General features: G+C 42.8%; 1 protein-coding gene across 2 annotated transcripts in view; it reads right to left on the reverse strand.

Moving 5' to 3' along the window:
* The window catches only part of ctnnal1 (catenin (cadherin-associated protein), alpha-like 1), a 333318-nt gene that overhangs the window by 15727 nt on the left and 303385 nt on the right, over window positions 1-14206 (reverse strand). For both annotated transcript variants that reach the window (XM_078235777.1, XM_078235766.1), the window contains one exon: window positions 866-903. In XM_078235777.1, the coding sequence (XP_078091903.1) occupies window positions 866-903 (38 nt within the window). The remainder of the gene's footprint in view (window positions 1-865; window positions 904-14206) is intronic.

Genomic DNA, 14206 nt, shown 5'->3' on the forward strand with positions numbered 1-14206 from the left:
ACATTAGAGGATGCACAAAAGCTCTTTACACAACACTAACTATTCTTTCATGGTATTGTTCACAGGAGTCTGCAGCAGTTGTAATATTTATCTTCTAACCTTATACACCCCCTTAGGGTCATTGCTCATTAATGTCTTGTGGGCAAATTGCACAAGTAACTTTTAATTGATCTTAGGACCCAATTATTGTTGCTAGAAGCTTCTCTGGATGGCAGTTGTTTTGCTGCTCTCAATAACCTCTCTAGGTTAACTCAAGGATAGAAAAAACAGCAGCATTATTCCTTTTGTGATTTGCTGCTTTATACCAAGTACTGTATTTGACGTGCAGCAAATACTCTCAACATTTATATAAAATGTGCTCTTTGTGCAACATTACATAATAACAAACTTGAGATATGGCAGTCACAAATAAATTTCAGTTTTATCCCAGCCTTTCTTTCTTAAAAGAACATTGTTGCATTGCTGGTTTTCAGGGCAGACCGGTAAATGTGGTTGGTATCTCACATGATCGCCTGGTGGTTAATATAAATAAGGGCTAATTGTTAATTTTGGACACATTATCTCACTCATTGCATATATAAGCACAAAGCCTTCTGCTCACAAGTGAATCATTGAGCTTGTGGAAACGGCTTCTTATCTGCAACACAAGATAGTATTTTAGAAGAAAGTCTGAACTCCAAAAGATACAGGGACAATTTTAAACCACAGTAGAAATAAAACGTGGGAGAAATGTAAAAGGGATTGCCAATTCATCATCACTTATTTTACATTATTGTATAAAGTCAAAATGACCCTGTAGCTTGTGGCATTTCGAAATGGGCTTTAAGCTGAAGTTTTTAAATTAAACATATTTTTAAAAACTCACCCCTGGTCTAGGTAGGGACAGGTATGCACGCTTCTCTCCTAGGGAAACAGATGCAAATAAACCATTTTGAACAAAGGACAAAATGATGAAAGCTGCGTTTAAGTACAATGAATTACTGAAAATTTCCAGGTCTTCCCATTACATCTCAACTTTTCATATCTTAGAAGTACTAAGAATTAGATACATAACCATGTTTATTGCAATAAGTTTTAAGTTTGCAATACAATGAGTTCAGTATTGTCTACCAATATATTTGGGGTTATAAATTAAAGTACTTAAAGTTAAAGCTGCACTAAAATGAATGAGGCAATTTTCACCAAGATTCTTTCAAACATTTCTTTCCCATAATCGGAATCTATTTCCTCAAACACAATGCGGCTTTCTGTCTTAACCACAAAAATAAATAGCTCTTTATTAATGATGCCATTGTCAAATATAATCTATCCACTTAAAACTGCCCTGACACCCACCTGGCCATTTCATAACTTTTGCTCTCCTGTTCTCAATTCCTTCATTCTCAAAGACACATGACCTTGAAATGAGGTTTGGATATCTGTGTAAAATTCCTTCCTCTGTTAGCTTAATGGACATGCATTTACTTTAAATGGGTTACAACTGGTAAAATGACACAGGGATAGTCTGTTGATATAAATGTGGTAAATAATTCAAGACCAAATTCTTAGAGCATGCTTTAAAATGCATGAGAGTTGTTGCAGGGCAAATCAATTAGCAGTGCTCACCGCACTGGACATACAATTGGCTAGCTGCACTTGTCTAAGTCCACATCTGTCAAAATTGGAGTTGAAAATGAGAGATTACAGTTAAAACACTGTGACCCCAGACAGCATTCACATCCCTGAGAAATAAACCATGTCCCATCCTTCACATTACTTTCTCTCCACACCTAATGAAATGGCCGTATAGCTAAAACAGTACTGCAAAATCTGCCAGAGTAACGTATCCAAAGCAATTACAAAACATCTTGGTTGCTTGTTGCACAATGACCCAAGTACAAATGTATCACACCTCCTGACAGAGCACACTTTGGCAAAGAAGTGGTGCACCTACATCCTAGGAGCAGAAAATTCCGTTGACACACAAGAGAAAAATGTCAGATTGTATAAAAAAACTAAAAATAAATCAACTGATAGTTACTTAATTCAGGGGAAATGTTATTTTCAAAATTCAAAGAGTCTGGGTTTATTCCTTAAACTGAGTTTCAAAGTAATTCCATATAATATATAATAACGGCAGATGCAGAATTTAAGAGATTTACATTACATACATTAGCCCTGAAAACTGATCCCTGGTTAAATGTCCCTTCAAAAGCACACTAGACTGAATTTAATATTCTGAGACAATGCTGCTTAAAGAATTAAGAGACAATCAAAAAATAAAGATTGTAGTGTTCGCAGTGCCATGCGAGTCGAGAATAATGCCAACACTAATTAAACCAGGAACAGATATAAACAGCAGTAGGTAATAATTCTTCAAAAATGTTCATACATTCTCTTTGCATTCTTATTATTGGGTATGGTTATGTTATGTTATGGTTACTTTCAGTCATTTGAGTAGAGCAAGCAAATGGCAGAGTGGACTCAATGGGCCGAATGACCTAATTCTGCTCCTATATCTTATGAATTTATGAAGCAAAGCTGCAGAGCTACCATCACTTATGAACTTCAAAACGTTGGTTAAATTTTAATGGTTGGGAGTTAGTATGACAGTAACATGAACAATATTTAAATAAAACCTAAAATGCTTCAGGAGGTGAAATTGAGAATGAAAATTTTTTAAAACTTCACTTTTCACTTGTTCAGCAATGCTACCCTTCAAGTTCATAACCTGATAGTGAGGAGTTCAGAACTAGGGGGTCATAGTTAGAGGATAAGGGGTAAACCTTTTAGAACTGAGGTGAGGAGAAGTTTCTTCACCCAGAGGATGGTGAATGTGTGGAATTCACTACCACAGACTGTAGTTGAGGCCAAAACGTTGTCTTATTTCAAGAAGAAATTAGATATAGCTCTTGGGACTAAAGGGATCATGGATATGGAGGAGGGGGGGATGGTAATCAGGATACTGAATTTGATTATCAGTTGTGATCATAATGAATGGCAGAGCAGGCTCGAAGAGTCGAATGGCCTACTCCTGCTTCTAGTTTCTATGTTTCTATAAAAACAGATCTTTCATTCCCTCTTAAAGACATGAAATTCACTCACAAACGAACAGTGCAACTTTAAAATAGATTAAGATATCCCTTACAGTCAATTATCTGGCATTATGGGAAAAGCATATTTACTTTGTGTGAAGATGCAGGAACAGAAAATTCACACTGATCTCTTTAAAGGGGAGGTTGGACATTTTTTTTGTTTGACCAAAAATAAATGAAAATGAATACGCGCAAGGATGGGACGGGATGCAGCAAAAACCAATGAGATTGATCCAAAATATGTAAGGGGTGACATCTAGGACTGCATGAGAAGTTTCCAATGATTAACTGTTGGGAAGACCAATGCCTTAATTTTCCATCCCTGCTATCAACTCTATCCTTCTCTCTAGGAACTGAGACTGATCAAGGCTACTCGCAACTTTGGTGCCATTTAAGACTGAGTGAAATTCCTAACCACATATCTGTGCCTTCACTAAGGTGGCCTATTCTACCTCTGTAACATCACCCAAATTAAATCCATTCCTGCCCCAGCTCTTCTCCTACTGAAGCCTCATTCATACTTTTGCTAGACTAAATGTCCCAACACACTCCTACCTGGTGTCCACATACTACGTCTAACTAAGAACATAAGAACATAAGAAATAGGAGCAGGAGTAGGCCATCTGGCCCTTCGAGCCTGCCCCGCCATTCAACAAGATCATGGCTGATCTGAAGTGAATCAGTTCCACTTACCCGCCTGCTCCCCATATCCCCTAATTCCCTTATCGATCAGAAAACTATCTACCCGTGATTTAAACATATTCAACGAGGAAGCCTCCACCACTTCAATGAGCAGAGAATTCCAGAGATTCACTACCCTCTGAGAGAAGAAGTTCCCCCTCAACTCTGTTCTGAACCGGCCCCCCCTTATTTTGAGGCTGTGCCCTCTAGTTCTGGTTTCCCTTCTAAGTGGAAAGAATCTCTCCACCTCTACCCTATCCAGCCCCTTCATTATCTTATATGTCTCTATAAGATCACCCCTCATCCTTCTAAACTCCAACGAGTACAGACCCAATCTGTTTAATCTCTCCTCATAAGCTACACCCCTCATCTCCGGTATCAACCTGGTGAACCTTCTCTGCACTCCCTCCAAGGCCAATATATCCTTTCGCAAATAAGGGGACCAAAACTACACACAGTACTCCAGTTGCGGCCTCACCAGTGCCTTGTACAGTTGCAGCAAGACCTCCCTGCTTTTATATTCTATCCCCCTCGCGATAAAGGCCAACATTCCATTCGCCTTCTTGATCACCTGCTGCACCTGCAGACTGAGTTTTTGCGATTCGTGCACAAGGACCCCCAGGTCCCTCTGCACAGTCGCACGATGTAATTTTTCTCCATTTAAATAATATTCCAATTTACTATTATTTCTTCCAAAGTGGATAACCTCACATTTGCTAACGTTATATTCCATCTGCCGGATCCTCGCCCACTCGCTCAGCCTATCCAAATCTCTCTGCAGACTTTCCGCGTCCTCCACGCAACAACTGAAGTCATCCAAAACTTGTATCAAGTCCCATTCACCCTATGCTTACTGGCCTAAAATGGCTCTCAGCGCAAGCAATGTTTGATTTCAAATTCTCTTCCAGTTTCAAACCCCCTACATGACCTGACTCTCCCTATCTCTAATCTCTAGCCCCATAACTTTTGAATATCTGCACTCCACTAATTTGGAACTCTTGGGCACCCCAATTTCATTGCTTCACCTTCAGCCACCTATGCCCTAAGCTCTGTAATTTCCCTCTCCTCTCCACTATCCTTCTTCCTTAAGTCACTCGTTAAAAACTACCTCTTTGGCCAAGCATTTAGAAGATTGTCTTGGACAACTCAGGGTGATGCTTTGCTTTATAATTGTCCTGAGAAATTCATTCATATAAATGCAAGCTGTCATTGTTAAGTTATGAAAGAAAAAAAGATGTGCCAATTACAACCTCAGGTTGTGCCGAGTACTTTAAAACAATGAAATTTAGCAAGACGTGTTTTGGAATCAATCAGGGAACAGGTTATTTTAGATCTAGTAATGTGCAACAAGACAGGATTCATTCATGATCTCACAGGGCAGATCTCTCGGGAAGAGTGATCATAACATGGAATTCCATTTGAAGGGTCTGAGACTAAATATTTGTCTTAAAGGCAATTCCAAAGATATGAAGACAGAATTGGCTCAAGTGGACTAGGATTTAGATTTAAAGGTAAGATGGTAGATAAGCAGTAACAGACATTCAAGGGGACATTTCATAATTTTCAACGTAGATAAATGAAGGACTCTAAGAGAAGATTTAATTAGTGATGGCTAGAGAAGGCTAATAGACTGGAGGAAATAGATGTTCAGAGGGAGGATGTCCTGGCAGTTTTGAATAAACTGAAGGTCGATAAGTCCCCTGGGCCTGATGAAATATATCCTAGGATTCATTGGGAGGCAAGGGATGAGATTGCAGAGCCTTTGGCTTTGATCTTTGGGTCCTCACTGTCCACGGGGATGGTGCCAGAGGACTGGAGAATGGCGAATGTGGTTCCTCTGTTTAAGAAAGGGAATAGAAATGACCCTGGTAATTATAGACCGGTTAGTCTTACTTCGGTGGTTGGTAAATTGATGGAAAAGGTCCTTAGGGATGGGATTTACGACCATTTAGAAAGAGGCAGATTAATCCGAGATAGTCAGCACGGATTCGTGAAGGGCAAGTCGTGCCTCACAAATTTGATTGAATTTTTTGAGGAGGTAACTACGTGTATTGATGAAGGTAGGGCAGTTGATGTCATATACATGGATTTTAGTAAGGCGTTTGATAAGGTCCCCCATGGTCGGCTTATGATGAAAGTGAGATGGTGTGGGATAGAGGGAAAGTTGGCCGATTGGATAGGTAACTGGCTGTCTGATTGAAGACAGGGGGTGGTGGTGGATGGAAAATTTTCGGATTGGAGGCAGGTTGCTAGCGGAGTGCCACAGGGATCGGTGCTTGGTCCTCTGCTCTTTGTGACTTTTATTAATGACTTAGAGGAGGGGGCTGAAGGGTGGATCAGTAAATTTGCTGATGACACCAAGATTGGTGGAGTAGTGGATGAGGTGGAGGGCTGTTGTAGGCTGCAAAGAGACATAGATAGGATGCAAAGCTGGGCTGAAAAATGGCAAATGGAGTTTAACCCTGATAAATGTGAGGTGATTCATTTTGGTAGGACTAATTTAAATGTGGATTACAGGGTCAAAGGTAGGGTTCTGAAGACTGTGGAGGAACAGAGAGATCTTGGGGTCCATATCCACAGATCTCTGAAGGTTGCCACTCAAGTGGATAGAGCTGTGAAGAAGGCCTATAGTGTGTTAGCTTTTATTAACAGGGGGTTGGAGTGGGGTTATGCTGCAACTGTACAGGACCTTGGTGAGACCACATTTGGAATATTGTGTGCAGTTCTGGTCACCTCACTATAAGAAGGATGTGGAAGCACTGGAAAGAGTGCAGAGGAGATTTACCAGGATGGTTTGGAGGGTAGGTCTTATGAGGAAAGGTTGAGGGAGCTAGGGCTGTTCTCTCTGGAGTGGAGGAGGCTGAGGGGAGACTTAATAGAGGTTTATAAAATGATGAAGGGGATAGATAGAGTGAACGTTCAAAGACTATTTCCTTGGGTGGATGGAGCTATTACAAGGGGGCATAACTATAGGGTTCGTGGTGGGAGATACAGGAAGGATATCAGAGGTAGGTTCTTTACGCAGAGAGTGGTTGGGGTGTGGAATGGACTGCCTGCAGTGATAGTGGAGTCAGACACTTTAGGAACATTTAAGCGGTTATTGGATAGGCACATGGAGCCCACCAGGATGATAGGGAGTGGGATAGCTTGATCTTGGTTTCAGATAAAGCTCGGCACAACATCGTGGGCCGAAGGGCCTGTTCTGTGCCGTACTATGTTCTATGTTCTAACTAAGGAAGTTAAGAATGGCATTATATTGACAGAAAAGGCATACAATGTTGTGAAGATAAGTGATAGATGAGAGGATTGGAAACATTTAGAAACCAGCAAAGGATAATGAAAAAAGGGATAAAAAAAGATTATTAGTGTAAGGGCGGCATGATGGCATAGTAGTTAGCACTGCTGCCTCACAGCTCCAGGGAAGTGGGTTCTAGTCTTGGGTCACTCATTGTCTGTGTGGAGTTTGCACCTTCTCCCTGTGTCTGTGTGGGTTCCTTCCAGTGCTCCAGTTTCCTCCCACAGTCCAAAGATGTGTAGGTTAGGTGACTGGCATGCTAAATTGCTCCTTTATTTTGAAAGATGCATAGATTAGATGCATGAGCCATGATAGATGTATGGTGTTGCGCGAATAGGGCAGGGGAGAGGATCCCAGAATCAGTGTGGACTCGATGGGCTGAATGGCCCCTTCTGCACTTAGGGACTCTATGATTCTATGATTCATGGTGGTGCAGTGGCTAGCACATGTTGCCTCACAACGCCAGTGACCAGGGTTCAATTCCAGCCTTGGGTGACTGTGGAGTTTGCACATTGTCCCTGTGTCAATGTGGGTTTCCTCTGGGTGCTCGGGTTTCCTCCCACACTCCAAAGATGTGCAGTTTAGGTGAATTGGCCATTCTAAATTGCCCCTTAGTGCCCCAAGATGTGTAGATTAGGAGGGGATTAGCAGGGTAAATATGTGGGCTTACAGAGATGGGGCTGGGTAAGATGCTGCCTTCAAGAGTCAGTGCAGACTTGATGGGCCGACTGGCCTCCTTCTACACTGTAGGGATTCTATGATTCTATAAAGTAGAAAGCAATATAAAAACAGAGTCCAAGACGATCTATGTACACATAAAAAGAAAACATTGGCCAAAGTAATCGTCGGTCATTTAGAAGATGAGAAATGGGACCGGGGAATTAATGACAGGAAACAAGGAAATGGCAGAAACTTTGAACAAATATTTTGTATGCATCTTCACAGCAGAAAGATACCAATAGCACAGCAATAATAATAGAAAATCAGGGGCTACGAGACAGGTGGAACTTGGAACAATTATCACCAGACAAAAAGTACTATGCAAACCTCTGGGAGTAAAGTTGATAAGGATCTGGACCTGATGACTTGCAAGCTAAGGTCTTTAAAGACATAGCTTCAAATGGCTGCATTCGTTGTAATCTTCCAAACTTCCCTAGACTCTGGAATGGTCCTAGTGGATTGGAATGCTGCAAATTTAATGTCCCTATTCAAGGAAGGAGGGAGGCAGCAAGCAGGACCAATTAAACTAACTTCTGTCATTGGGAAAATGCTGGAATCCGTTATTAAAGGAGTAGGAGCAGGACCTTTAGGAAACCATGATACAATCAAGCAGAGTCAAAATGATTTTATGCAGGGGAAATAGTGTTTGACAAATTTATTAGTCTATGAGAATGTAGCAAACAGGGTGGTTAATGGTGAACTAATATACTTAGTGTATCTGAATTTCCAAAAGGCACTTAAACAGGTGCCATATAAAAGGGTACAATACAAGAGTTCATGTTGTTGGGAGCAATATATTTAGCGTGGGCAGAGGATTGGCTAACTAACAAGAAAGAGTTGGAATAAATGGTTGGCAAACTATAACTAGTGGAATTCCACAGGGATCAGTGTTGGGGCTTTAACTACTTGCAATCTATACTAATGATGTGGATGAAACAATCAAGTGTGTTGCAGCCAAATTTGCTGAGGATACAAAAATAGGCAGGGAAGCAAAGAAGACATGAGGAGTCTAAAGGATATAGATAGGTTAAGTGAGTGGCTAAAGATCTGGCAAATGGAGTATAAGGTGGGCAAATGTGAAGTTATCAACTTTGGTGGGAAGAATAGAAAAGCAGAATATTATTTAAATAGTAAAAGACTACAGAATGTTACAATGCAACGGTGTGTCTTGGTTTGGATGTCCTTGTACATGAGACACGAAGAGCTAGCATGTCGGTACAGCAATAATGTGGGAAGGCAAATGGAACATCAGCATTTACTGCAAGGGGAATGGGATATACAAGTAGAAAAGTCTTGCTGCAACTGATAAGGGCATTGGTGAGCTCACACCCAGTGTACAATTTTAGTCTCCTTATCTCAGGAATAATATACTTGCATTGCAGGAAATTCAAGAAAGCACACAAGGTTGATTCCAGAGATGAAGGGGGTGTCTTACATGAAAAAGTTGAGCCTATGCTAATAGAGTATAAAAGAACAAGAGGTGATCTTATTGGAACATACAAGTTTCGGAGGGGCTTGACAGGATAGGTACTGAAAGGATGTTTTCTCTTGTGGGGCTCTCTAGACCTGGGGGCATTGTTTTAGAATAAGGGTTGCCTATTTAAGAATGAAGAGGAATTTCTTCTCTCAGAGGGCCATGAATCTTTGGAATTCTCTTCAGCAGAGAGCTGCGGAGGCTGAATCATTGAATATATTCAAGACATCCTCGAAAGATTCTTGAACTATAGGGGAGTCAGCAGGCAGGAAAGATCAACAAAGATAAGAACAGCCACATGTTAGATGATGGAACAGATTCAAGAGGCTATAAGGCCTACTGCTGCTCCTATTTCTTATGCACTCATTCTGGTAGTGTAGCAGTCAATTTGCACACAGCAAAATCTCACAAACAGCAATGTGATCAGATAATTTAGTTTAATGATGTTGGCTGAGAGATAAATATTGGCCAGTACACAAAGGGAGACTCTGCTCTTCTTCAAAATAGTGCAATGGGTTCTTTTATGTCCACCCGAGGAGGAGGTTTAAATATTTCATCCAAAGGATGGCAATTCCACCCTTAGTAATGCATGCAAGTGTCGGCTTAGATTTGTCCTCAAGACTTTGGAGTGGGACTTGAATCCTCTAACTCAAGGAATGGGCTACCACTGAGCTGGAAGCTGAAATGTTAGAACAGTCTGCAAAGAAGACTATAAGAGAGTATATATTTAAACTTGCCTACCAAGTGGGGCAATGGATACAAGAACATTATATCCATTATATGAACATGTATAAAAGCATCCGAGTGCAATGGTGGATAGGTTTCTAGAGGGACCAGCTTTAATGGACTCAGTGGCTTTCTTTCATATCTGGCTTTTTCATGTTCCTATATTAGAATAGTGATTACACTTCGGTACTATTTTACAGGCTGCAAAGCACTTTGGAATGTCTTCAGCTCATGAGAGGCATTGTATAAATGTAAGCTTTCTATTCACCAGAAGAGGCTTTTGAAATAATACCCAAGACTAGTGATTGAGGTATATAGTCAGAGGTGGTTGCGTGGAGATTAATCAAAAATGAATTACAGCCCTTTCGGGGCCTAATGGAGTTAGTCATATTTCTTAAATGTCTTAATATTCCAAACTGGAGATTCTCAATTAAGAACTGTTTTTGTACCAGTAGGTGGGGATGTTGCACCATGAAAAATGACTGGTGCAATAGAATCCTTCGCTGATCCACTCTTGACTCTTAGTGTCATCCCTATTTTGTTCACAACAGAGTCATTGAATCCAACAGTGCAGTAGGGGCCAATTGGCCCATCGCATCTGCACTGACTCGTGGAGCATCATACACAGGACGCCTCCACCCCCTAAACTCCTTAATGCCACACATTTACCATGGCGAATCCATCTTTGGACTGTGGGAGGAAACTGGAGCACTCTGAGGAAACCCACGCAGACATGGTGGGGGAAGGGGAGGGGGGCATGTGTTGGGGGAAACGTGCAAACTCCACACAGACAGTGACTCAAGGTCAGAATTGAACCCTTGTCCCCGGGACTGTGAGGCAGCAGAGCTAACCACTGTGCCAGTGCACCACTCCAGAAGTCACGGGGAAATAACACACAACCAGCAGGAGGTCTGTGATGATTCCTCTGTTTCTTTTCATGTGGTCACTTTATGGAATAAAGTAGACTGATTAGATTTTGTGAGGAAAAAGCATTTAGAGAGTGGAAATTTTATGGGGGATGGGACCCAAATTCAAATTTCTTGGCTTTGTGCACTTGGCTCAGGATGGAACAATTTTCACCATGGGGGTGAGAGCTCAGGATGGTGCTGGGCCCGCAACCCGCAGACACAAATCACAGGCAGCCACAGGTGACACCAAGTGCCAATGCAGTCTGCTTAAAAGGCCCACCTCAGTTCTCTGAGGCGTTGTCCCAGTTGCTTTGTTAAGTATTAAGTCCTTTAGCCTTTGCCCCTCACAGCCCATCACTTCCACTGCGCTTCATAGCCAATCCATGGCAACCCATGCCCTCCACCCACTCCAAAGGCCCCTTTTAGCCCCCATGCCAACTTAATCCCAACTCGTCATCCCGTGCCCCCTATCCACCACTTTTGCCTTTAAAACCTCCATGCCAACTCATCCAGTATCCACCATGGGCAGACCTCAGGAACCATGTTGAGATGGGCGGCACGGTAGCACAGTGGTTAGAACTGCTGCTTCACAGCTCCAGGGACCTGGGTTCGATTCCCGGCTTGGGTCACTGTCTGTGTGCAGTTTGCACATTCTCCTCGTGTCTGCGTGGGTTTCCTCGGGTGCTCCGGTTTCCTCCCACAGTCCAAAGATGTGCGGGTTAGGTTGATTGGCCATGCTAAAATTGCCCCTTAGTGTCCTGAGGTGCGTAGGTTAGAGGGATTAGCGGGTAAATGTGTAGGGATATGGGGGTAGGGCCTGGGTGGGATTGTGGTCGGTGCAGACTCGATGGGCCAGATGGCCTCTTTCTGCACTGTAGGGTTTCTATGATTCTATGATTAGACAAAAGATACAAATATGTATTAAAATAAAAGCAAATTATTGCAGATGTTGGAATCTGAAACCAAAAGAGAAAATGCTGGAAAATCTCAGCAGGTCTGCTAGCATCTGTAAGGACAGAAAAGAGCTGACGTTTCGAGTCCAGATGACTCTTTGTCAAAACTAAAAGGCATAGAAAGTGGGAGATATTTATACTGCAGAGTGAGGGAATGAAAGATGAGTCATAGCCAAATATGTATTACAGATTTTAATATAATAAAAACACACTTACATTCCCGAAAGTTCATTCAAAAGTTGTCAATCAACTTTTCCCTCCCCTGTTGGGGTAATTGGGGTGTGGCGGAGAACAATTTAGTTTGTCTGTTCCAACCTGAGCGTCAATCTAAATTCATCTTCAGGCCCCAATTAAATGGCGTTTAGGGAGGACAGAAATTTGACTAAATTTCACATAGGGCTGGCAGGCAGGCAGGATCTTAGAGGGAAGGGTTGGCCTGGGATTGGGTAGTGTGGAGAGCATAAGTAGGTCCTCAAATGGGCTGACAGTGGGCCAGCATTTTTCATGAACCTACAAACAGCATGCTATCGTGCTTCTTCTGTGCCCATAAAATAAAGACCAATTTTCTTGGTGTTTTTTTTTAGGAAAATTGCCGACAATGGTGCCTTTAAATATCACTGGTTAGAACCACTAAAAACCAGATTCAATTTTTAGGGCGGCACGGTAGCACAGTGGTTAGCACTGCTGCTTCACAGCTCCAGGGTCCCGGGTTCGATTCCCGGCTCGGGTCACTGTCTGTGTGGAGTTTGCACATTCTCCTCGTGTCTGCGTGGGTTTCCTCCGGGTGCTCCGGTTTCCTCCCACAGTCCAAAGATGTGCGGGTTAGGTTGATTGGTTAGGTTAAAAAATTGCCCCTTAGAGTCCTGGGATGTGTAGGTTAGAGGGATTAGCGGGTAAAATATGTGGGGGTAGGGCCTGGGTGGGATTGTGGTCGGTGCAGACTCGATGGGCCGAATGGCCTCCTTCTGCACTGTAGGGTTTCTATGATTTCTATGATTTCTAACTGAGGAGAATGTGCACAACAGAAACTTTCAGGCCTGAATTTGGCATCAGGATCCCACAATTGACATAGTACCCTGATTATGTTTTAAGTTGCTGAGAGCTTGTTTTAGGCTGATTCCCTCTGTGACAAATAAGCACTTAAGTTGAAATGTCATCCAAGACACCTCCAGTCCAGATCTGGTGTGACAGATCACATTCAAAAATCTGGAGACCTAATGCCCATTTTATGGGTAAAAACTCTGCATTGTTTTACATTTAAAGAGTAACTCCTTTCAATTATTGCTGCATAAGAGGCTTCTTGAATTATAAACATATGTTGTTAGAGATTGGATTAGTGGGAGTGTGGGCTCAATTATTTAAATATATTTAAAAATATTATTTAAGCATAATGTTGATGACATGTAAACAATGGGCAAAGTAAAATTTGTAAGGGTGCAACACTAAGAAGCAGATCAATTGCAATATTGCTATTAACATTACTACTAATAGATATTTAGCTAGATGTAACCACAATTTAAATTCTGCTGAAACAGTGTCAGAGGCGTACCTTTTTTACTAAACCATTCAAATTGAAAAGTCATGTTACACAAGATGCTTCCCCCCCCCCCCCCCCGGGTATCTTCCTCCCCTTCATCTTAAACTGACCAGTTCCACTTGTCTCTCCTGGGCTTTGTTTAATGTTTATGTCCTCTTTTCTGATCTCTGTCCTCCAGGGTGTCTCCATTCTCTGAATTTCATGTTCCCCACTTGTTCCTTTTTCCTTTATTCCAGTGCTAATTCTCATCAGCATAATATATGGGGAACAGGGTTAATAAATTCAGAACATATGTACCTGACAAAGGGGGGAATTTTACCATTTTGAGTCTAAGTGCCGGATCTGGGCGTCAAATAGATCCGCGCCTGGAATCCTCTTTCCAGCGTGCCCATGCGCGCTTTGCCGGCTCCGGCCCGATCCGCGCTGTGTGCGGGGCTTAGCGCTGGCGGACCGATCGGAGCTCTGAACTGTGCGCATGCGCAGTTCGAAAAAAATCTGACAGCGCGCCCGGGCGCGAAAAAAAAGCAGACAGCGGAGCGAGCAGCTCTCTGACGTTCATCCTCTGGTCAGTCGGGGGCGGGGGGGGGGGGGGTGACCAATCATCCCCTGGGGAGGTTGGGGGGGGGGGGGAATGGGGGGAGAGGGGGTGTGACTGATCATCCACTGGTTGGGGGGGCGGCGGGGGTGAGGAGAGGGGGTGTGACATCACACCCCCCCTCCCACCACCACCCCCCCTCCCAGGGGATGACACGTCACACCCCCTCTCCTCTTCCCACCCCGACCAGAGGATGACCTGGGTCAGAGAGCCGTTGCCGTCTCTGACCCCACTCTTCGGAGG

The sequence above is a fragment of the Mustelus asterias genome, chromosome 2 (assembly GCF_964213995.1).
Source record: "Mustelus asterias chromosome 2, sMusAst1.hap1.1, whole genome shotgun sequence".
NCBI lineage: Eukaryota > Metazoa > Chordata > Chondrichthyes > Carcharhiniformes > Triakidae > Mustelus > Mustelus asterias.